The sequence below is a fragment of the Anopheles gambiae genome, chromosome 3 (genome assembly GCF_943734735.2).
Source record: "Anopheles gambiae chromosome 3, idAnoGambNW_F1_1, whole genome shotgun sequence".
Lineage (NCBI taxonomy): Eukaryota > Metazoa > Arthropoda > Insecta > Diptera > Culicidae > Anopheles > Anopheles gambiae.
The window spans coordinates 19,053,252-19,077,082 of record NC_064602.1 but is presented as its reverse complement, the minus strand read 5'-3'; the positions used below and the strand labels follow the sequence as shown (position 1 = coordinate 19,077,082).

General features: G+C 45.5%; 1 protein-coding gene across 3 annotated transcripts in view; it reads left to right on the top strand.

Moving 5' to 3' along the window:
- LOC1279818 (E3 ubiquitin-protein ligase MIB2) overlaps positions 1-23,728 on the top strand; it is a 66,047-nt gene extending 42,319 nt beyond the window's left edge. For 2 of the 3 annotated variants that reach the window (XM_061661214.1, XM_061661213.1), the window contains exons 4-7: positions 13,085-13,424; positions 17,310-17,611; positions 17,686-18,334; positions 18,419-23,728. In XM_061661214.1, coding sequence (XP_061517198.1) covers positions 13,085-13,424; positions 17,310-17,611; positions 17,686-18,334; positions 18,419-20,807 — 3,680 coding nt within the window. In that variant the 3' untranslated portion in view covers positions 20,808-23,728. Of the gene's footprint in view, positions 1-12,310; positions 12,960-13,084; positions 13,425-17,309; positions 17,612-17,685; positions 18,335-18,418 lie in introns of those variants that run through there. The other variant, XM_061661216.1, reaches the window with a different exon arrangement.
- The last annotated feature ends 103 nt before the right edge of the window (positions 23,729-23,831 follow it).

Here is a 23,831-nt window from a genome sequence, read left to right as displayed (position 1 = left end):
GGTCTCAGCGGCAGCAGCATCTGCTGACTATTTATGGTCAGTTAAGGCATCATTGGTAATCACTGAACGACGACAGGGCATATCATCAATTTCGGTAACGGTTCCGAATTGGCCGTTGGGACGGAAGAGCGATATGTAATAAATTCGCTTGATTCGATCCTGTGGGTGGATGTTAATTTAAGAGGGCTAATTGAGAAATAGATTATAAAAATAATTAAATCGAAAAGTGATTCAACCAATTTATTAAATCTCATTGATGGTGAATGGTCACAAAAGCAGAAAAAGGAGAAAAAAAAACATAATTAGATATTGGGTGATTATTATTTAGCATCGGTCTTAAATTGTCGCTTAAATCGTTCTCGTCCGTATGGCCGTAATCTTCAATTAAGTTTAATTTGTTTATACAATATTTGATTAATTTTTTTTGTTCTTGAGTTATGTTTATTCCAATATTACTTATGTTTGGGTCAGTCTTAATGTACTAAGCTGAGCAGCTCAAATTGCGAATACAATGCTCCGTTTTTGAAACAAACGCTTCATATAAAATGTTTCGTAACTGTTCGGTCGTAATCCTTTAAACGTTCACTCGAAAAGAAGAACTGAAACTTTTGAAAACAAAAAAAAACTCATTCGCTTGTGTAATCTGAAATTACGTTGACGTTGGACGTAAACAAAAGCTATTTTAACACAACAAATATCAAGACGTTTCTAATTATTTCCAATTATTGGCACTAGAAAGCATTAAAAGTACTACAGGGCTTTAATAAAAAAAAACAAATAATTATCTTTCCGTTGCTTAAAGCATAAAGACTTTTTATATTCTGATCTAATATTATATCTGATCCACATTTTATTCTATATTATATCTAATGTTGTCGCGAGGAAATGAACCTCAAAGAGAACTTTCCCGCATAAAAATATAATTATTTCAATTTCAAGAATAAAATCCTTTTGATAATACATTTGAATGATCAGTCAATCAATTATATACTGAAATATCTTCAAATTTGCGTCTGCTTTAGCGATGCAACGAGTCTAACGATCGTGCGTAAAGACTCTTTTAATAATCCTTAAAAATGCAATTTTATCTGATGACAACTGAGCTACCTTTCAAGTTTAATAGGCAACTAACGCCATAACTGTATCAAAGCGCATTATTTAACAACATTACCACGGATAATACCGAGACAACAAAGGCGAAGAAAAAGAGCCTAAAAGAAGAAGAAAAAAACCCACCGGGAAAACGAAAGTCTTTTAGTGGCCTGAAAGTCCAACAATTTCCCCAAAAACCGTTCCCATGCATCCCTTGCAATGTGCCAAATGGTGCGACTGTACGTTTGTGTACGTGCGTGTGTGTGTGTGAGTGGGTGTGCATGTGTCAGATCGGAAAATCTGCGTTCAAAAACCCGGAACTGACTAATGAAACAAAGCCCGGCCAAAGCGGCATGATATACACAAACAAACATCAACCAAGGGGCAGTATCTTCTTCGAGCAGTCCTCTCTACCCTACTGCACCATACGTCCACCCAACAACACTGCGAGAGGACATTGACCTTCGAGCCCTTGAACCCCAGGGAAGGGAAGGAAGCGAGACGGGGAACGTCTTCCCGACCAAACGGGGTAAAACGCAGAAGTCCTTGGGCCGAGCAGGGTAAACTGGATGATGGGTGGGCGCCACCATTCCGACCCCTCACAGGCAGGCGGAAGCAGTGTTGATGGTTTTTTCCTGTGGGTTTTTAGGGCCGATCACCGATCACCGATGGCGTGTATGTGTGTTTGTGTGTGCGTGTGTGCGTGTGTTATGGTATTCTCCCAGCAGGGTGTTCCCCGTAACGCGATATTAGCTGCCAAACAGTTTTACCCGAGCCGCCGTCTGTGTGTGTATCGATCCTACCCACAAAACAAACGGGGGAAGTTCCCCGTGTGTCCACAGCGCGGCACGAAGAGAAGAAAAACCAGGAAGAACAAAACTTTCCCTTCTGGGTTGCGATTTTGTGTGTAGTGGTTCCTTTTTTTTTGGCTCGGAAAACGAGCACCAGGGAAAAGTTTTTCCCAACCGGTATCACCCAGCTCCATCTGGCACGGGCCATCACCAACCACGAACGCCTCCCAAAGGGTTGCGCTTTTTCCACCGGCTTTTTTTTATTCCGTGGATAATTTTTGATTTTTAATTTTGCCCTTTTTATGCGTTTAACGACTCCTTTTGCATTCTTCGTAAAAACAAAATGGGTTGATTTCCATAATTTGATCATTCCCAAATATCGAAACACGGGGTGTTATTTCGGTATTTGGGCATTGTTTTTTGCTGCTGTTATTCGCTGTTTTTTGGCCAAACTGTTGCTATTGAATCGTTAAAATTATTATTTTTTTAAACAAGCACCTCACATTGTGTGTATCCTTTCTTATATTCAAGAACATAAATGCGCCTAAAAAGTATGCAACAATTTTCGAAACATCCAAAATAGGAGGAAAGAGGAGACTTTTAATTACTCCACTTGCATAACATTACAGGCGCAACCATTTCTGCGGGGGGCTTCGTTTTGTCGGGCTTTATTTTTGGATCGCAATACTCGCGCAACACCTCAATGTAAATGGGAGAGAAGGAAAGGAGCAATTATGCTGCTTCTTGATAACAAGAGAGCCGATGGTATCGTTTACCTTCAAAGATGTTTTCTTTTTTTTTTTGCACTCTTTCGCACGCTTTTTTTCATTATACGGCGCGGGAAGCGCGGTAGCGAAAGGTGAACCGAAAGAAAAGCACGTGAATCACTTGTTGGTGTGACCTAATGGGGGTGGGCATGTGTTTGCTAATTTTTGGTGAAAGTGATGCTGATTGCACCAAGTGATTAAGATCACAATCTGGGGCCAGCCGTGGTAGGGTGTTTGTTTGGCGGTGCGCAAGGTGTTTGATAATCATTAGCTAACCTTTCTCACCAGAAGCAAGGAATCACTTAGTAGAATATTTTATTTCCTTATGAAAGAAGCTACTGTACAAATCAACATACAATTGAACTTGAATGACTTCAATGGAAAATGACTTGAAAAAAGAACTGCTCATAGTAAAAGGTGATAGTTGAGCAAGCAAGTTGTTGAAGTTTGACATTTATTTTTAGTTCTTTTCACTCATTCTTGGCGTAATGAAGGCCCAAAATAAATGACTGCTAGACTTGTTTGTAACATGACCTCGTCGTAATATGACGTTCAGGACAGCGTGAAATCATGTCCGGCAAGACTTTAGCAAGAGAGATCTAAATTATAGTAATTTAATCCTTCATGGGGCCGGTCTGGTGGTACAGTCGTCAACTCGTACGACGTAGCAACATGTCCGTCATGGGTTCAAGTCTAAAATAGACCGTGCCCCCATACGGTAGGACTGACTATGGTAACTATGCAGTGCTATGATAAGTCACTGAAAGCCAAGCTCAATTCACTAAGTGGGTACAGGCAGGCCTTGACCGACAGCGGTTGTTGTGCCAAAGAAGAAGAAGAAGAAGAATTTAATCCTTCTATACATTATTTAATTCTATTTAATCTCAAGAAAGACTTCGATGTTTTATGTAAATTTCACTATGAAGTTGAAACAAAAATTGCTAACCATATATTGGTTTTCCTTTTGTTTGAATAATGATCACTTACGATTTTAAAACTGACACACTTTAACTTGAGAAAAAAATAATCTCAAAGCATGTACAAGAAGCGGTTCAGGTGTGTAAATATTGTTTTCATGGGCGTTTGCTCCAAACTTAGGCATGTTATTCCCAAAGACGAAAACAGTTTTGGCACACATTGTTGATACATTAAAAAAATACATATACAGGTGTCCCCCAAGATACGACTGTATTTGGAACCGATAAAAATGTCCCAAAGCAAGGCGTAAGTCGAAAAAGTCGTATGTCGAATATCTAAGAATATAAAGTTTATAACCGAAGTTGAAGAGTTGGAATCTATGATATCGTGTATTTTATTTAAAACAATGTTCGATAATGTAATATACATATTCCAAAAGACGTACACAATATAGATATTCAAGATCGGGTAGTTTTGGAATCTTTGGAAATGTGTGTATAACGGTTATCAGCCCAGAAATTCAACAAAATACATCAATTTCTGGTCAATGACAACTTTTAACTGTCGAAATAAAATTCGTCGTATCTGCAAAACGTTGTAATTCGAGGGGGTCGTAACTCGTGGCACGCCTGTAACATCCTTGATCTCGTACTTAACATAAAACTTTCCAAGCCATTTCAGAATTCACATTTATTTTCCCAAGTATTCAAGAAAGACAACAACAGTTGTTAACATTCCTAATCTTCCCTACATTCGACTTGACGCCCGGATTGACTCGACGTGTTGTTCAATGCCACCTTGTATCTTCCCTTATCAAGGGTGCAGGCCAGCTTAGCCTTGTTCCGGGTGACCAGCTTTGTCAACACGTTTTGTTTACATTTCCGTTAAACAATTTCGTTTTTCTTCTGTTTTGAAAAAAAGACCTACGACGAACAACAATGCGCTAAAAATAGTAATAAAAACAAAGAATCACATCGCTAGATTTACAAACGATGTTTGATTTCCTAGATTTTCATTCACCCCGTGGTGTTCGACAGCACAGTACACCGGGAAATTGCGCCGGGCCCGGCTCAATGTAACCGTTTAATTAGCACGCAAAAGTTAACGCAAACAAAACCGTACGACCGCGTTCGCGTGTCAACACTGCCCACGTGCGCGCGCGCTTATTATGCCGCTCACTGCCGTGTGTGTGTATTGTTGTTTGCTTGCACAGATGTGCCATGTCCTATTCTCTGGGGGTGTGGGGTTTCGATGACGGTAATGAGAGCGGCCAGTACTGCGCCACTGCATGACAGCTCAATAGACGAACTTTGCATCCCGAACCGGGCTTCATTTCACAAATGTCAAACGAGCAGTACAACAACCGGCAGCAGCCAGCATCATCGAACCGAGCGCACATTGACCGATCACATTCGCGCTGAAGCGATAATTGGAAAAGTTTTCGCCTCAAAAGCTCTTCCAATCATTGCACTCGCACGGTGGTGTGCTGTATGCTTATCTCAGACACGCGAGAGCAGCAGGAATGTTTCCGCAGAGCATGTGGGAATGTGAAAGTAATTTAAATTCCACCACAGTAAAGTTTTTAACCCTTCGTTTAACTATCAAAGCCAGAAGCCCGAAGTTTTGCTGCAGTTTTTAAATATAATTGTGAAGCATATCAGTAAACTTGTTCGATTACTATTGCGGCATGACATTAGTAAAGCACCTTTGCAGGAATATTGACACTTTTGCCATCATCCAATTCGGTGTGAAGCTAATTATTTGAACCTTTGGAGCGCCGCCAAAACCATTCTTACACGAATCAAAGATATAAAAAGTGATGGCAACTAGTCTCAGAGTTAATTTGCTACATAAGGGCCCTGCTATTGCTGTAACAGACAGACGCAACTCGCTATGTGCGCTACGGGAATGCTATGTGCAATGTGCTCTAACAAGTTGTAAAAGCTTGTTACTTTTCATTACGCTATCGCACAGCGACTCGACGATCGGTCGGTTGCGTAAAATTGTGTTCCAACTGAGTGCGCTTAGTAAATCATAAAGCCACAAATGCTCCGTCGCATTATGATGTATCATCGATTGAAAGTTAGTTGAAAGTTTGTTACAGACCCACACACACACTCTTCTCTTTAATTGTGACTAGGTCTACCAGTTGCGGGGTACAGCTAGCGAAAGGGGGAAATCCACCATATCGTCTTCGTAATGATTGCGTGTTAGTAAGCATTACACAAAAACATCGAAAATTTGTCCGCTTCGGTTTATTGCTAAAGCGCGCCGCTTTAATGTGATAATGCTTCTTCGATGGGGATTTTTATTGCAAGTGATTACTAATCGTGTACCCCAACAGCAGCGCGACTGATGGGAGAAGCTTTATTGTGTCAAAAAGAGGCTAATTAACATGTTTTTTTCTTCTTCTTCTTTGTGCTACTGGCAACTTGTTTCGGAACACTTTAAAACATGACCTGAAAATGAAGTGCTATCTTTAATTTCTCAACACCAAATCAGACTGATGCGCTCTCCCACGACAATCAGGAACATCACCTTTTGTGTTCGGCACGATGCTCTAAAACAGAAATAGTTCGACATTGGCCCCAAAAACAGGCGTACCATATCCTAAGTCCAGCAGTCTCTAAAAACAGCCACATTGCCAGATAGTTTTGCTACCTGTCGAAATGGTCTGAATTTTCCACAACCTTCCCTCATCCAACAATGACCGTGAGTGTTGATCATACACAGACACACAGGCACAGACCGCCTTGGGAAGTTTTAAAATAAAAATCAAAAATCAATACTGCAGATGCTTAGCCGTTCTCTAAAGCGGAACGGATAAAAAGCTTCGAGCTTTGGATATGTTGACGTTTAGTGGGATTTCTGTGTGCATATGTTTATGTATGTGTGTATATGTGTGTATTTGGTTTGTCTCTTTTCTACCTAACACACACCCGGGTTCTAATGCTCTCTGGTTTATGTTGCTGTTTGCTTCATTTTGTTTCTCTCCCCCTTGTTTTTTTTTTTGGTGCAGGACGACGAACACAGAGCACAGCACCGCATACACATGAATATTTGACGTGGTGGTGCAACGATATTTTAGTCGATGCACATAAAATAATCAACCAGCCACACCAGCGCGAACATACAGACACAAGTTGTTTTGGCATGCGGCATACGGAAAATGCCGTGCCATAAAACCGTCGAAGGCATGCCATAAAGCGGCGGCCAGCGAATGAAAGGATAGATCGTAAATTAATGGATACGCGATTTGTTTTAGAATGTTTAAACACTGTAAACAAATATGTTTTGGGTTTTTTTTTTAATTCAGTTGCACAGTTCACAAGGATGGCATTATCCAAAATAAAGGAGGAAAAAGGGATCCGTCGCACCTAAAGCAATTATTTCTTTTTCATGAAACCGTTTGTTCAGTTTAAATTGTTCATCTACAAGTCCATGTTTAACATATTGTGTAGCAAACTATTTTTGCTTACCAAATTTAGGAAATCAGTTTGTTTTATTGCACAAAATTATACCTCCCAAATTGACATAAATATTGCAGCATTAAGTTATTAATGTCAACTAGATATTGCAGGCTCTTTGAACACCTGGTTTATAGAGGGTTCGATCACTATTATCAGACTCTTTCGCCAGTTTTCAATTGATGACTTCTTCAAATTTTTTAATATTTTAGGATCTTTGACAATTTTGATTTTTAGTATAAAATCAAACTTTATACAACCAAAACTAATAGATTATCACAAAAAATTTTGGAAATGAGTGAGACTAAGAAACTATCTAGGTATTTAGTTGTTGAAATTGTTGTTTGAACAAATATTCAAATCAGCCATAACCTACTAATGAATTGTTCTATATTTACCGTTCTCTCTTAACATTTATCAATTTATAGTTTGATGCCGTTTGATCAAAGAATCTATCGGTTCAAAGTGCATAAATCTATAGTTAAACTATGATAAATCCTGAAAATATAAAGCTGGCAGAGGTTATCCTTGTGACCCAACATTTCATTGGACATAGAAAATGCTCAAATCTTGGCCTTAGAATCTATACGTGAATATCATGACAGGGACATCTATGAGAGCGACGACAATATACCTTATGCTCCAAAGTAATTTGCTATCAAACAGGTACAACTATGACCAACTAATGTTGAAGAAACAGCTGCCAAAAATGCTAATTTTTGGTCCAAGGGTAGTCACCGAAAAGTAAACAAACCCAAACATGGGACGTCCACAGTGTATTAACACCGCATCGAAAGACTAAACGGTTATGCAAGCGCTAAAACGTGATCTTCAATAGCATTAAACATCAAAGCATAGGATGTGAAGCTTTAAAAGTGTTGTTTCATCCCAATAAATAGACTTGCGGTTAAAATAATAATTAAAATGTGTTTGTTTATTTCAAAAATTTCGGACCAATTGCATATCGTCTCCTAAAATGCCCTTGATTTTTATATCCTCAAACATCACGCCAGCATGATGTTTTTCGAGACCGAAAATGACATCACACAAATGAAAAACATAATCCATGTGTGCTGTTTGAATGTTCAAAGCATCTAATCTGTTGAGTAGAAGAAAAAACACCCCCAAACAGAAAGATGCTCCCCTGTCTACGATATCCCACACACATACCCTAAATCCGAGGGGAAAATATTGCTCTTTTTCACACCCCGTATCGTATCAAAACCACGAAACATACGCACACTCACACGGACGAGAATGTTCTGTCTCTCCTCAGGGAGAGGAAAAAGGAACACGGAAGACACAGCGCGCACGAGAACCGAACACGCAAGACGTTTGTGTGTCTCAGACGGTTTGCTGAACGCGGTGTCATTTACCTTTTTCACGACGTTTTCACGTACGACGCCGCCGTCGTCGGCCCATCGTCGCTCCGCTGCTCGCAAGATTCATTAAAGACACATTACGTACACTCACGCACAGGCAATCGCTTCTGTGCACGACGCACGGGCCCTCTGGCAGTAGCACCCTCACCCTCGGTCTCTCCCTGTCTTAGGATTGTATATGTTTTCCTTTCCGTTCGTTGGGTAGAGCTCACAAATCCTTCCCGAAAAACTAAACACCGGAAGCAGGAACGGCATAACAGTGGTGCATCCTTTGCTTCTTTCCCCCAGCACAAACCGAAGCACAAGGGAAGGAAAACTTGGTTTTCCGCTCGAAAACTTGATTTAAGTCCTGCGCTCCCCTTAGCCTTTGGGCGATGAAAAAAAGGAAGAAAAAGGGGCCCGTCGTCATCGACGACCTAAAAATAGTGTTGGAAAAGATTTATTTTTAAAACGCATCGTGGTGTTGTTATGTGCGTGTCGCGCGCGCTTTTGGTAAAGGGCGAGCGCGCGCGCGCGCGTGCCAACACAACCGTCGAGGAGGTAATGTCACGCTCACATTACCGCCTTTTCCCCCCACCCACGAGCACATTCTTTCCTTTTTTCTGGCGCTAGTGGCTTCCGTAACTTAATATGTTTCGTATGGCGGCGATGATGGTGAACGATCGCAGGGGGGGGAAGCATAAACTTGTTGGGACACATGTGAAGGGCGAAGGATATGAGCAGCAAAACTTGTTGATAATTTTCTGTTTCCCTCTTTATTTGGGATAGTTTCGAGCGTACACACACAACAGCACACAGCTCGTGGATCCCTTAAAGTTCCGATCTTTCTCTGCTTTGCTGCCAGTCAGAGGATGTTTCATCGAAAGACGATTGGTAATGTGCGAGGGATTTTCCCTTTTTTCTCTGCGCGGCGCGCGTTATGTTTGTGAATGCATTTAGCATCATCTTCCGCTTGGCGATAGCGGCCGTGAATAAGCGGGCTTTTCCATCCAGCCGGTCACACTACCATAGAAAGGGAACAGAGTTTAACATGTGATAAAAAAAACAACAAATCACTTTCTGTTTGCTTCGGTGTGAGGTTTTGTTTTGGGTTTTTTGTTGCTGCTGCCTTACAACTGCAACGGATGCGAGCAATGCGTTGGCCATGGGTGTTAGACTTTATCAAAGGGAAGAACTGGGTAGGAGTGACAAAAACCCGCCAGCACAAGCGCGGAACGTTCTAGATAAGCACAAAGAAACGATGCAGTGACCATGGGTCCGATCTGAAGCGAACGCACTAACGTTAATCATCTGAGGCAAACGCTCTGTCAGCAATGACTTTGTTCGATAGGAGCTCTGTCTGCTCTATTGCTTGTCTCATAGAACTGCCATGACGCAATGTAAAACATCCAATATTTTATGGAAAATGAAAATTCGCTCTTTTCACCAAACATCTTCTCGAACCCTGGACTAGAATCAATACGAATATCAAACCACGGGAGCAACATTTAATAAAACAAAAATTGGAATCTATTACAAAAATGTTTGAAGGAAATCACATGCAATCACGAGCCAAAAAAAAAATGAATCCAAACGATGACTTGGAGGGACTAACGATTCTTGTTGTCTGTCAGAGCGCTGCCTAACACTCGCACGCAACGCAACTCTACAATTGCAACAGACGAATCTCTTTGTATGCTGCTTTGTATCTGACTGTCTGGGATTTCTGGTCCAAACTCTCCGAAAGATGGCAGACAACAACAAACAAACAGAACCGTCTGGCCGTCAGACCACTTAACATTGGGCCCCGGGGGTATTCTGCTGCGTGCATGAGTAATGCAAATGATCGAAACACAACGTTGACACTAGACAAAAAAAACCAACGATTCATACATCCTCCTCGTTGGGTTTGCACAATTTAAGAAGAAAATCACACCACAGAAACGATGTAAAATAATTACATGTAATACGCGGAGGAGTTGAAATTAACGGGAATAAAATAATCACATCATTCTACGCGTTAGAGTGCGCATTAGGGTGCGCAGCGAGAGAATGCGGATATGAAGGTGGGTGTATGGAGGGGTAAGAGACCTGTTCTTCCCTGAACTTCTCTGATAAAAAAACTCTATCCTGCTTGGTCATCGTGTGAGCTATGAGAGTAAATTAGTGTTTTTGCGCGTTGTTGTTTTTTTCTGGACGATGCAACAATTAATCGACTCATGCTCAATCAACTGTGACAGATGGGGAGAGATCATCGTTTAATAGAGGAGTGACGTTTTCAAGTGCTGTTCCTTTTACAGCTCCAGTTATTGCTGCAATTCTTCTTGAAGTCTTCATTTCCATCAAATCCTCGGCGATGGAAGTTATTTATAGATATCCATCAATCTGTACAATTGCTGCTAGTTTTGTCATAAAAGGGACACTTCTCCATTGATGAATATCACTAACGGAAAAAGCCATTCTTAAAACCACAAGTACACGCCCGCTAGTGTAACCTAATGCTGGAAAAAAGTAAACAACAATACGCAAAACAAAAACCCCAAGACTGCTTTCTCTCCTGTCATGATTAATCACTTTTACTAATCCTGAAGTCATGACACTACTACACCTCTCTCTCTCTCTCTCAAGTTTTGCAGCCATACGAAAAGTGCGAAAAAAAGCGCTATAACTTTTTTGACAACCCAATACAACATCCTTTCAAGTCCGCGATGACGCGCATTCGCCGCAATGAGAAACCCCCACCGATGATGACGTGCGGCGGCTCCTCTCTATGGTTTTGTTTGCAGATCCGTTTCATCCATTATTGTTCTGAGTTTTTTGTGTGTGTGTGTGTGTGTGTTGTGACTACAAAAAATCATTAAAGAGTATGTACACACCATGGTCCGTCCGCCATTCTCAAAATCTACTTATCGTTTATCGCGTCATCGCGATCAGTTGTGTTCAGCGGTCGGAAAGCCCCCCCCCCCCTCCAAAAGATTGAAGTAAATTTCAAAGGTTCTCTCCTTCTGAACCGCACACTACTTCCTACTGTCTTACTTTTGTGTTGCTTCCTTATTAAAATAGGCCTCGCTTGGTTCTACTTTTCCGAGAGCCTCTCACTCCCTCTCTCGCTCTGTTAAAACGTTGGAGATAGGGCCCGGCATTCCTCCTTGGCCTAGAGACTCCCGCGCCCTGTGGGTGGAAGGCTAAACCACACGCGGATCGATTGATGACGTTTGCCTTTTATTCCTCCTCAAGCCCTCCCCACGTGTCAGTAAGGTCGTTTTATGTACCCAACCGAAGGCTTAATGTGTTGCAGGAGCCCCCAGACCATCCTTCCCCTGACGTCCAACCCTAACATAGAAGCACAAAGAAAGCGCACAATCGTCATTTGCCTTCCTTCCTTTCCTGAAGTCGTGAGGTCGCAATTTAGTTCAAATAAGGGGGGGAATGGAAGTCTCGCAACCAGACAGTCCGGCCATACACTTCTAAAGGGAGTTCCACAACCTCCAGTTCCACCCCGCGCTTGATTGATGACGATTTGCGTGTTACCTACATGTCGCGTACACGATGGCACCTTCGTATTTGAGTGTTTTTGTTTTCAAACGTGAGGTGCCCTTTCTGGTGTGTGTGTTTGCTGGATCCCTTTATTGCCTTCCTTCCGACAGAGAAGACGCGTGGTTTCTTGAGCTCCTCTCTAGCCGTTTACTCCACCCGGGAAGCTCAACGTGATCATCAACCGCACGCTCTCTCAGAGGCTCTCCCGCTCGCGTATATCTACGCGGCGTTAAAGGGGTCCTACGCACGCAATGTGATTGTTACGACGTTCGTCGTCTCATGACCAGACCGGCGCGTCATCGCACGCGTCTTGTGGCTGGAAGTGGCAGCAGTACGCAATGCGAGAGAGAGAACAGCGCGAGCACACTGTGTGAGAGCCCGAAGGTTCGCGCCCAGACGCGTTCGGAACCACAAGAGCTCCCCCGGTGCGGATGTAGCGGATTGTTGGTTAAAACGTTAATCGATCGCCAGCCACAAGCGCGTTCGGGTCGCACAGCAGAGCGCGCTGCGACGTTTGTATCTCTTCCGGTGACGTTGTGTGTCTGTGTGGTGTGTATTAGAGTGACGGAGATCACCGACGGTGCGATATTTGTCCGCCGGCCGTGTGTCCGCAGTGTCTATTATCATCACGCGGTTGTTTGCTGTTGTTGTTGTTGTGGTGCCGTTTGCTTTGTTAGTGAAAGTGTTCCCACCACCGTTTACCGCGGTTTCGTCGGCGTTTTGCTTTGCGTCAAACGTACCTACTACTGCTCGTGACATTTACCACCGTGTGACGAATTACGCAGATTGTGCAAGCGGTGCGGGACGAGCGCCCCTTGAAGTTGAAGCTTGAAAGTGTGTGTGTATGTGTGTGTGTCTTGTTCCTCGAGGAACAACGGAATTTGCAAAGCCGGAAGTGGGAAATCCCCAACTTCGTCTGGCAAAAAAATATAACAAGAAGCAGGAAAAGAGAAATCGAGGGCGTGTTTTGTGCGTGACCTGCACGAGAACCAACCGTTTACCCCCACTTCCGCGCCGTCGGCTGAGGTCATTGTGATGTAATTTCAATTTCTGTGCTAACTCATGATTCAACTGCCAACCAACCTGCAATGAAGATGTTTAATTTCGGTTTCGTTCGTTTGTTTGCGTTTGTGTATGATTGTATGTACCAGATGACGGCGAGGGACACGTCGGGACGCTGTGCGAAGTAGGACGCTCCGGATCGACCCACTCGCCAGACAAAACGGTCGTCGTGAACTGGGACTCGGGCCATCGGACCAACTACCGCGTCGGCTACCACAAGCAGTACGATCTAATCGTGATCGACAACGCACAGATCGGCGTGAAGCATCCGAACATTATCTGCGACGGCTGCAACAAGGCGGGCATCGCGGGCATCCGGTTCCGGTGCGCCGAGTGTGCCTCGTACGACCTGTGCGCGACCTGCTACGGGAACGATCTGCACGACCTCGAGCATCCGTTCATCCGCTTCCAGACGGCCAACTCGGTCGGGTAAGTAGCAAACCAAACCTTCTCATTATCAATTCTGGGTAAAGTAGGAGCAGGAGACAATGGTTTTGGTTGGGTTCTTGGGTCCTACAAAAATTGAAGTCATCAGGCTTTAGATATCTCAATTTAGAGAACCCGGACGTAGGTTCATTTTTATAATGTATTCTGCATTAATGTATCGGAACCAAATCTAATGAGTTCAACTACTAAAAAAAGGGGGCCACAAAACTCCACCAACAAAATACCCAAACAATATCCCCCAGATAAACTTCTCCCCAAATTCAATGATTTCCCCCCAAAAAAAAGTCCCCGAAAACGGAGCAATCGCGATTGGATGGCCTCGTTTGAGGCCATCGGTCAATAGCCCTTCCGTTCGGTCGGCTTGACCCCGCTCGGTGTCTCTGGAGCTGAACTGGTGAAGCATTGGGGGAAAATGGGAAGCACCGTGTGTTCTTGCTTTGCTTTGTGGCCCCATTTTAATTGCTGCGCCCGATGACTGCTAAAGATATTACGACACCCCAGCGTCGTCGGGAGTGTCGGCTGGTGAAGTGTGTATGTGTGTATGTATTGTGTCACCTTGGCGTGGTGACCGCTGCGGGTTCGCCAGCATGGCACAGTACAACGATGGGCAATCCCGCTAGGGAAATTGACTAACTATCGACCGAACTAATGAACCATGCGCCATTGCGACTACACTGCTACACTGCTCCCCCTGATGAGGTGGTGTTGTCCCCCCTTCGTGTATAAGGGCGATGGCTTTACAGAGTCTCGTCTACGGTCTCGCACTCACGCTGCCTCGCTAAAATGGTGCATGCAGTCACTACCGAGAGCACCTGAAACCATGCCGCCACTCCGCCACTGTCCCACGTAGTTGTGTGCTGAAGGGTTTTCCCGACGTTTTGAGGCCATGTAAAGCTATTTCCTCCACTGCTTCTGCTCACACCCCACCCACATCAAACCACACCAACGATCGTGCACTCGCGCACGTGTGTACGTACCAGCGGAGTGCAATATAATAGTTATACGATCGCAGTTTTACTGTCTTACAGGCTGATTTGAAAATTCAAGCTCGAGGGCACCGTGTGGCGCAGTTTGTTGCCTTCTGCTTGAAACATACAAAAGACCTCGGGTCCCTCCCCTTACTCATCCCCGAGGGGGGCTGTGTTGAGACTCAGCGCACAAAAATGTCGGCACCAAACGCAAGATCGCGAGGAGATCGCATTCTTCTCCCCCAATTCTTCTCACTCACCGCGGGGTGACTGTCCCCGCAGAGGAAGCATAACACATCATTCTTGCAGACTGGTTTACTACACACACGTGTAACGTTTAAACGCACACAAACACACACACACACACACACAGACAGGTTATCGCAAAAATCATAAACCCCCACACACCCCACACCACACAAGCGCTTGATGCTTGCCCCATGTTTAGATGTTTTTATTTCTCCGGTTTTTTTTTGTATTTCATTAGTGACTCCTCTTCACGTCCAGCCGGAGCAGCGGCCGTGCCTTTGGGAAAGCCCCAAATAACAAGCTTCTGCCACCTTATCGGAGTTTGTGCGCAGTGTGGTGGCGGGGGGTACGATGAGCGTTGATGTGGGGGACTGTTTCAAGGGGCTCTTTTGCTCATCTTCGGTCCTACTTTGGCTGCAGTCAGTTGTTAATGAACAGGGATGAGAATCATCGTTTCTCCGTCGTGTTTACGTCACGTATTAAAAGGCGACTCGATCGTGTTTTTGAATGAAACAAAAACAGAAAAAAAGATATTCATGATCATCTGTAAAGAACAATCGAGAAAAAAAAACTACGATGTTTCAAAACAAAATGGAACAAAAAAGAATAAATCTGGGGAAAGAAGTACGAACACTTCTTCCAATACCGTTGGAGCGCCTTTTATCGCAAAAGAGCAACGAATCGGCTCTGTGTGTGTGTCGATTTTTTTAATTGACATTCCGAGGCCTGTCAGCCAAAAACCTTGGAAGGTCAGAACGCGAAGGACTCGTTCTTGAAAGGTTAACTTCACGATAAGCGGTTGCTATTATGTCCTCCGCGGATTTATAGTTTTCGATATCTTATCTCTTGATTTGTCATTTGGCTTCAATTTAAAGAGAGGACCCAACAACCTTGTCGATAACCAAAAACAAATTAAGCAAGATTAATCAATATGATTATTTGAAAATTGATACAAATTGAAACAGCATAAAAAAACATGAAAAAGAAAACAAAAGCCTTTGCAAATTGCTAACATCCTCAAAAATATATTCAGAGAAAACAGTGCGTGCTCTCCAACCTCTTTGTTTGCGAAAAAAATATTTTTTACGCCACACTGCCATCGTGCTAGTGCGGGGCGGATGGATGATAGGGTTAAGGCAGTTGACAAATAATAAGGGATGCTTTGTATTAATAGCAGTCCATTTCATAATGCTCATGTTGCAAAATTATGAAATATTAATAAATCACTAAGTTTAGAACAAAAATCAAAGATTCTAAACTAACTATACCCCAAACATTCTCAAGCGTCCCCTTTCATTATTTAATTAACAATTATGAAAAGTATGTAAAATTTGAAATTTGGATCAAAAGTTATTTGCCTTAATATTTTGACCTTAACAATGGCCCCACACCAATTTTTGTTCAACAATGGAAATTCGTATTTCTGCCCTATTTGGGTGTTTTGGAAGGATCGTAATTCTTTTCTAGCTGGTTATTTACAGAGTTTTGGAGATCTTCATAGAACTTCATGATTTGACTTTTTATGTTCAATTTCCGTTATTTTGTCTTACATCAAAAGTTTCAATCATAAATTTTTCAATATATATAATTTTGTATAATTTTGGATTTCAATCTCTTTGTATGAACCAAATTGGATTTACAAAGATCCTCCAAAAAGGTTGTTTTAAATACGTACGATACGAACTTTCTATATCTCTTCAAAATGTATATTACTTTGAGGAACATTTTCTGTAAAACATTGAAGTAAGCTTTTCGCTTCAAAAATCAATTCTTCCACGGACTAAGTACGTCTGTTTACACGTCACAGGTTGGAGACCACTGCACTTCAACACGGATGTCTTGAATAATGATGCTAAAGGGTTTTTTTTTATTGCTACTGGATGAAGCGAAACGCAGCAGCGACACCCTAAAAACTGTAACCTCATCCAAAATTCCCCATTTTTTGTGCAATTTCTTCGCCCATTGCCGCTCCTTACCTCTGCAGCATCATCCTTGCTTCCTGCTGTTCGCAGGCATTTCCGCGCAGCGCGTGCGTCTGAATAATGACGATCATCTCATCAGACAAAAAGGTTTATTTGTTTCTCTAGAGTTTCACCTTCTTCGTGGAAGATGCTCTTGGGGGATTTTCAAAACCGGACATAACGCTCCGTGTCGGCGGAAGGATATTGCCATTCCAAAGCTAATGAAACCTTGTAGGCGCCCATCGGTAAAACAAAAGCGCTGGGTCCTTGGTGAAATCCCCAGGAAGAGGTCCTGCCAGCTGTTGGACGACCACACGTGCTTGTTGTGGGAAAAAGTAAAACAGGAAAAGTTGGAAAACCAACGCCAGATGGTCAACTGGGGTTTTGGAAGGCGCCGGTAGGCGCACCACACACACACACACACACACCAGGCAGGCATTTCCCGTTCACGGGTTCTCCCTTCCAGCGTCTCTGTGCGAGGTAGTCTTAGGTTTTTTCGTGTGGAATTTCGGGCTACCTACGGCGCGGGATTTGTGCGTACACATGCATCACTCTTTCTCTCTTTCACTTGCCCACCAAACACTACCTGTCTCTTTCCGTTCCATATCCTACGAAGATCGTGCCACGATCATCCCTCCTTCCATATATAAAATGACACCGTACTGACAAACTCCATATCATTCTTCCAGCATCCGTTTGCCACCGCGGAAGGGCGCAGCCAAGATACAGCTCAAAGGCATCTTTGTCGGTGCGAGAGTAACGCGCGGTCCCGACTGGGAATGGAATAATCAGGACGGCGGTCCGGGCAAGACTGGTCGTGTTATGGAAATTCGCGGCTGGGACAACGAATCCTGTCGCAGCGTCGCCAGTGTAGCGTGGGCCTCCGGCTCCACCAACGTGTATCGGTTAGGGCATAAGGGAAACGTCGATCTGCGGTACGTGCAGCCGGCCGTCGGCGGATATTACTACAAAGATCACATGCCAGTATTAGGTAGGTTGGCGGTTTTTTTAAATCAAACTATAAACGAATCTCCTAACCGATTGCATCATCTCCCCTCTCCCCAGGACAACCGGAAGAACAGCAGCCGGTTTCGCCGCCGGTGCGTTCGCACTTTTACGTCGGCGACCGGGTGCAGGTGGCGATCGCGGAGGATCGCCTCAAGATGCTGCAGCAGGGCCACGGCGGATGGAATCCGCGCATGGCCGAATACCTGACGAAGGTCGGCATCGTGCACCGGATCACGGACAAGGGCGACATACGGGTGCAGTACGAGGGCTGCGCCAACCGGTGGACGTTCCATCCGGCGGCGCTCGTCAAGATCTACAGCTTCAACGTGGGCGACATGGTGACGTTCATCTCGGACCCGGCCAAGATGCAGCATCTGCAGAAGGGGCACGGCGAGTGGATCGAAACGATGCACAACGTGCTGGGCAAGCCGGGCAAGGTGATCAAGATTTACGGCGATGGGGATTTGCGCGTCCAGCAGCTGGATGACGATATGGCGTGGACGGTAAATCCGAAGTGCGTCAAGCTGGCGTCATCGTGTCATGCGGCGGCGACAGAACGATCGAACAGTATGGCGGATCTGAGCAATCAGCGCAACCAGGAGCATCATATGGCACCGTTGGCGGGGCTGACCGGGGGTACTGCGGCGGATAAGCTGGTGCGGGAGGCGGCCCAGGGTAATCTGGACTACGTGCAGAGTCAGCTATGGTAAGAAAAACGACAATTTTTTGTACATTTAGAGTCAAAAACCCTGTATTAATGACATTTGTATGCTTCTCTCCGTACTTGCAGCATGACTCCGGAGGCAGTGAACTACGTGAGCGGTGGCAAAACCTGCCTGCAAGTCGCAGCCCACCAGGGCCACGTGGAGCTCGTGAAATACCTCATCCTCATGGGCGCCAACGTCAACGTGGTGGACAAGGAGGGCGATTCCACCCTGCACTACGCCGCGTTCGGCAACCAGCCGGAGGTAATGCGCGTCCTGCTGCAGCACAACGCCAGCATCGACGAGCTCAACTCGTCCCACTGCTCCGCGCTGCACATCTCCGCCCACAAGAAGCCGCCGCACTGCGTGAAGGTGCTGCTCGAGTTCGGCGCCAACGTGAACATGCAGGACGCGTACGGCGACACCGCCCTGCACGACGCCATCGGCAAGGAGAACACGGAAGTGGTCGAGCTGCTCTGCAGCTGCCCAACGCTCGACCTGACGATCCGCAACCATCGCGGCTTCAACGCGCTGCACCACGCGTCACTGAAGGGCAACGTGCACGCGGCACGCCACATCATCCGCCTGGCGCGACAGCTGGTGAACGTGCGCAAGGATGACGGGTTTGCCGCGCTGCACCTGACCGCCCTGAACGGGCACACGCGCGTCATCGAGGTGCTGGTGCAGGAGGGCCAGGCGGACATAAACATCCGCAACAACCGCAGCCAGACGCCGTTCCTGCTGGCGGTGTCGCAGGGCCACACGGCCGCGATCGAGAAGCTGGTCGATCTGGGCGCGGACGTGCGGGCGCGCGACGAGGACGGCGACAACGCGATGCATCTGTGCATCATCAAGAAGGGCAACCTGGTGCACGACGTGTCGCCGACGGATGCGCCGAAAATACACGACATCTACCAGTCGCTGGCAGGCATCGTGATCGAGCATCGGTTGATGTACGCGCTGCTGTGCTTTCTCGCCAGCGAGGGCTGCCCGTTGGACGTGAACCGGAAGGGCGCCCGCGTGCTCGACTGGATCGGCAGTCCGCAGATCAAGGAGATCATTGTGGAGTACGAGCGGACGCGGCTGGCACGGGAAGCGGCGGCTGCCGCCGCCCCGAACGGTCCCGTCATCTCCACGAGCTACCCGGTCGCCCACGGTCTCGGCTCCGCGGCCGCCGGGTCGTGCTCGCGCAATCTTCCCAACGCCGAGGAGGACACCCAGCAGTTGCTGTGCAACTTTGAGGGGATGAGCATTGCACCCGCGAGCTCCACCACCGCCGCGCCGAGCATTGAGGCGGTGAGTGGTGGCAGCGGGCGGGTGGAGAAGCTTGCGGACGCTGCCGGCAGTGGATCGCTTGCGCTCGAGAACGGCCTAGCAGGTGGTAGCGGTCTGCAGCACGCCTCGCCACCACCTCCACCATCATCCTCTTCCTCCAGTGGCCCGGCGGGCGGCAGCAGCAGCAGCAGCAACAGCAATCCCCCTACCCCTGCCCGCCGCAACCGGGGACATGCGGCAGCAGCGGCGGCAGCAGCCGCCCGCGACGCAACCACTGCCGGTGCACTCGTCACACCGCCCGCCGTCCTCGGGGCCGGCAGCCACGGCGATGAGTCGGAGCACGGCGCAGCACCCCAGCCACCCCCGCACACCTCCACCGAGCTGAACGTCAGCGGTAGCTTCGGCAACGACGTGTTTGTGCAGGCGTTCCACCCGCGCCACTCACCCAACAGAGCCTTATCGCCCGCGATGGGCGACTCGCCCGCCTCCGCCATTGGCGCCCCGATCCCGCCCAATCACGGGATGTTCGCGAAACCGATGATGAAGCCGTGCCGCAGCGGGTCCAGCCATCTGTCGGGCATGTTCGGTACTACCACCAACGCTGCCGCCGCCGCCGCCGCGAAGCATAACAGCCCGCGGCAGTTCGTGCAGGACAAGAGCGTGCCCCAGCCACCAACGCCCGCCGCACCCGCCAGTGCCGCCGGTGCTGCGTCCTCCGCTAGTCCAACGCCACCGCCAGTGCCACCGCCGCTACCGACGACGCCGGCCCATCAGATGCACCAGCTGCTCCACCAGCCGCCGCTGCCCCCGACGGACGCGCCGCGCGAGTGCATCGTGTGCAACGAGACGCTCGCGCTGATCGTGTTCGAGCCCTGCCAGCACCAGATCGCCTGCGCCGAGTGTGGCGTGCGGATGAAGAAGTGTCTCACCTGCGGGCTGCACATCGAGCGGCGCACGACCGCCGCCGGCTGCCCGCTCGAGGGCTCGAAGGACGGCCGGCTGCTGTCCGCCGACCGGCTGCGCTACCTCGAGAGCAAGATCATGGAGATAGAGGAAACGCACTGCTGCAGCATCTGCATGGAGCGCCGGCGGAACGTCGCGTTCCTCTGCGGCCACAGCTCCTGCTCCAAGTGTGCGGAAACGCTCAAGATCTGCCACATGTGCCGGAAGCCGATCACGAAAAAGATTAATCTTTATTAGGAGCGGTTAGGGGGAAGCATAAAAAAGGGTAATTTGCGCTTGCAAAAAAGCAAAAGCAACAAGATATAGAACAAGAACCATTATAGGCTAGATAATCGAAAGGGCGAAAGGGAGAGAATGCTAATGTCAGCTAATTTGTAAGTGTTCATTATTTATTTCACAATTTCCTAAACAAAACCGACCCAAACTCACCCACACACACACATATACGCACACAGCGTCCCGTGCGTCTCGCAGCAAAACGTCCCAAAGCGTGTCGAGAGTGGGGTGTCGTCGCCCCCTTCAAACACTACTTCCTAAAGCCTAGTCCTGTTTCGTATTCTGTTTAGGGAGAGGGTTGCGCGCGGGCGTCTAGCGTTTAGTTCCCGTTCATCACCACCACCACCACCACCCCCCATATATCCGTCGTGTGTACCTCTCTCACCGTGTGTAAATAGAACGTTTTCGGTATGTGTGTTATATATAAATAGGTATATATATATAAATGTAAATGTAAAGTGTGTATGTGTTCAACGATAGAACAAATGGTTCCCCGAAAGTCGAAAATGCACAGCGCATCAGCATGATCCTATAGTGTGTGTGTGTGTGTGTGGGTGTGGTTGATATGATCGGTTTATCATTAACGACGCGTAAAGGGACGAATTAGTTTATGGCACACATAGTTTTGTTTGTTTTTTTTGTTAGATAACTAATAGCTTAATTTGCTTGCGTATATTAAAAAAACGAAATTAAAGAAAAAAACACAAACAGTCTAAAAAGTATGGCAAAGAATGGAGTTGAAATGTGAGAAGAATGTTCCGCCTCAGTCAAACCTCGTTGTTGTTCGCACATTTCGTCTCGGTGGGCTTGTAAGTGTCACTTACGCAATTGCACAAAACATTGATACGCTTGTAAATACCGCGGCAATGGCGTGTTCCATCATTACAACAAGCTTGTACAAGAGTGTGTTCAACATCTGCAGCATGAAGTTAATGCTTTTCTTGAGGATAGCTTTGCGACTTTTGCTCCACTGCAAACTATTATTGCCCAGTTTTATGTTCCCCAGTAAGTGTGTTTTGTGGTTTTGTTTTGTTTTGTTATACTATTTTCTCATTTACGTGTTTAGTTTTTGCACAATATATCGTACCATCAGATCATTTGTGAATACGCACAACTGCTTAAAAACACACACACAATTGTGTCACTTTATTAAAAAAAACAAACTCTCTCTCTCTCTCTCACACTCACTGCCTCAGCTAAGTCAAAACCATGCCAAAATTAGTCTTCTTTCCTTTTTCATAAAAATAAAATCCGTCGCTGCGGGAAAGTGGAAGCAAAAAATCAACAGTATGTATGTTAAATAAACTAAAACAAGGCGTTAACACTGATTGTAAGCGAACGCAAAATATAACGAACAAGAAAGTATATCCCCGCACTGTGTAAGCGTTTTGTGAAAATGTAGCTTTGTTGGAGTAAATGGAGCACACACACATACACACATCGTGTAGCAAAGATTGTTGTACGTTGTTGTGTTAAAAAAGTTTAACAGAAGACTTGTGTCTGACTCTGACTCGCGAGGGGGAGAGAAGATTCACAGATACAACCCGGTAGCTTTTTTAAATTAATCTCTATTCCGTTGTTGAACCCTTTTTATATCACATATTATCGAATCGAATGAGACGAGCATGCGAACAGCACATGGGTGATGGAAACACGTATTCTGGGTGGTAGTGGTAGTCCCAGAAGCAGGACTGCTGTAGCTATTTTTGTACAACTGTTTACAGCTGCTTTGTTTTCGGGAGTGCAATATAAGCCAAAACAGTGCAATAAGTGTAATAATGTTGAATGCTCCCCGTCTTTTTGGTGAAGATAGCAAGAGCCCGTTTAGTTCGATAATGAGCGAATTTTAGGAGAAAATAAACAGCGCAAACCCATCATCATCACCACCACTACTACCGTTGCAGGTGTGGAAAAATAGTTAGGATTTATAACTTTTTTTTAATAATAGCTACCAACAGCACCTCCCGAAGAACAACAGCATTGTCGCTTTTGTATGCGCTTTTGATGTACAAGCTAGACATTGAAAAAAAAAACACAAAAATTTGCCTTTAAATTGCTCGTTAAGTGGTTTTCCAACTGTTGTACTAACAAAATGTTTATCCCAGAAAGTGTTGCAAGCGGAAACTTGTGTTTTTCTGTAACGAGCAAGAGATTATTATTGCGTGCAGCAAGCAGTGAAATTTGCTACCAACCTGAATGTGCACCGAGAAGCGATAAAAGCAGTAATGAGATACGATACTTACCAATCTGGTTTGTGATAGATATTTACGTACAATCTGTCGAATCAGGAAGAAATGATAACAGCCAAAAACAAACAAAACAAAACAACACAAAAGAGAATTAAAAAATGATGTTCAAAATGAACGATTTTCGGTGCGTGTGGATGTGTGTAAATGTGTTTTGTCGCACTCAACGAAAAACGAAAAAACGGTAAATAAATACCCCACATACACTCCCCGTGACTATAGCAAATATGTTCCCGTTTCCGCAAGATGTCTGAAAATTTAAGCCACAAAAATAAATAGTATAAACATGCAAAAGTTGTGCGCGCTGTTACTAAAAAAATAGCACAATGCAAAACAAACAAATAAACAAGCAAAAAGAAAAGCAAATCCGAAAAAAAATTATAGTATAGTTAGGGAGAGAAAGCGATAAAGTACACTGCACCAACCAAATGGCGATAAGGCGATAAGGGGTGTGATAGGTGAAAATAGGCAAACGAAGGAAAGCAAGCCCAATGAACGCTAATATTAAATCATTTGTAATAACCCCCTGAATCGTTACTACACACACACAAACACAACAAACACAAATTGTATGTAAATGGATAAATAAGCAAATTTGTATAAAATAAAGGAAAATATGATTGAAAACACAAAAAAGACTTACAAATGATTTTTATATTGCTGTGCGCATTTCCAACAGGAAAAGCATTCCTGTTGGCAATTCATAAGAATCGGTGCAAGTGGTTGATGTTGATTTAGG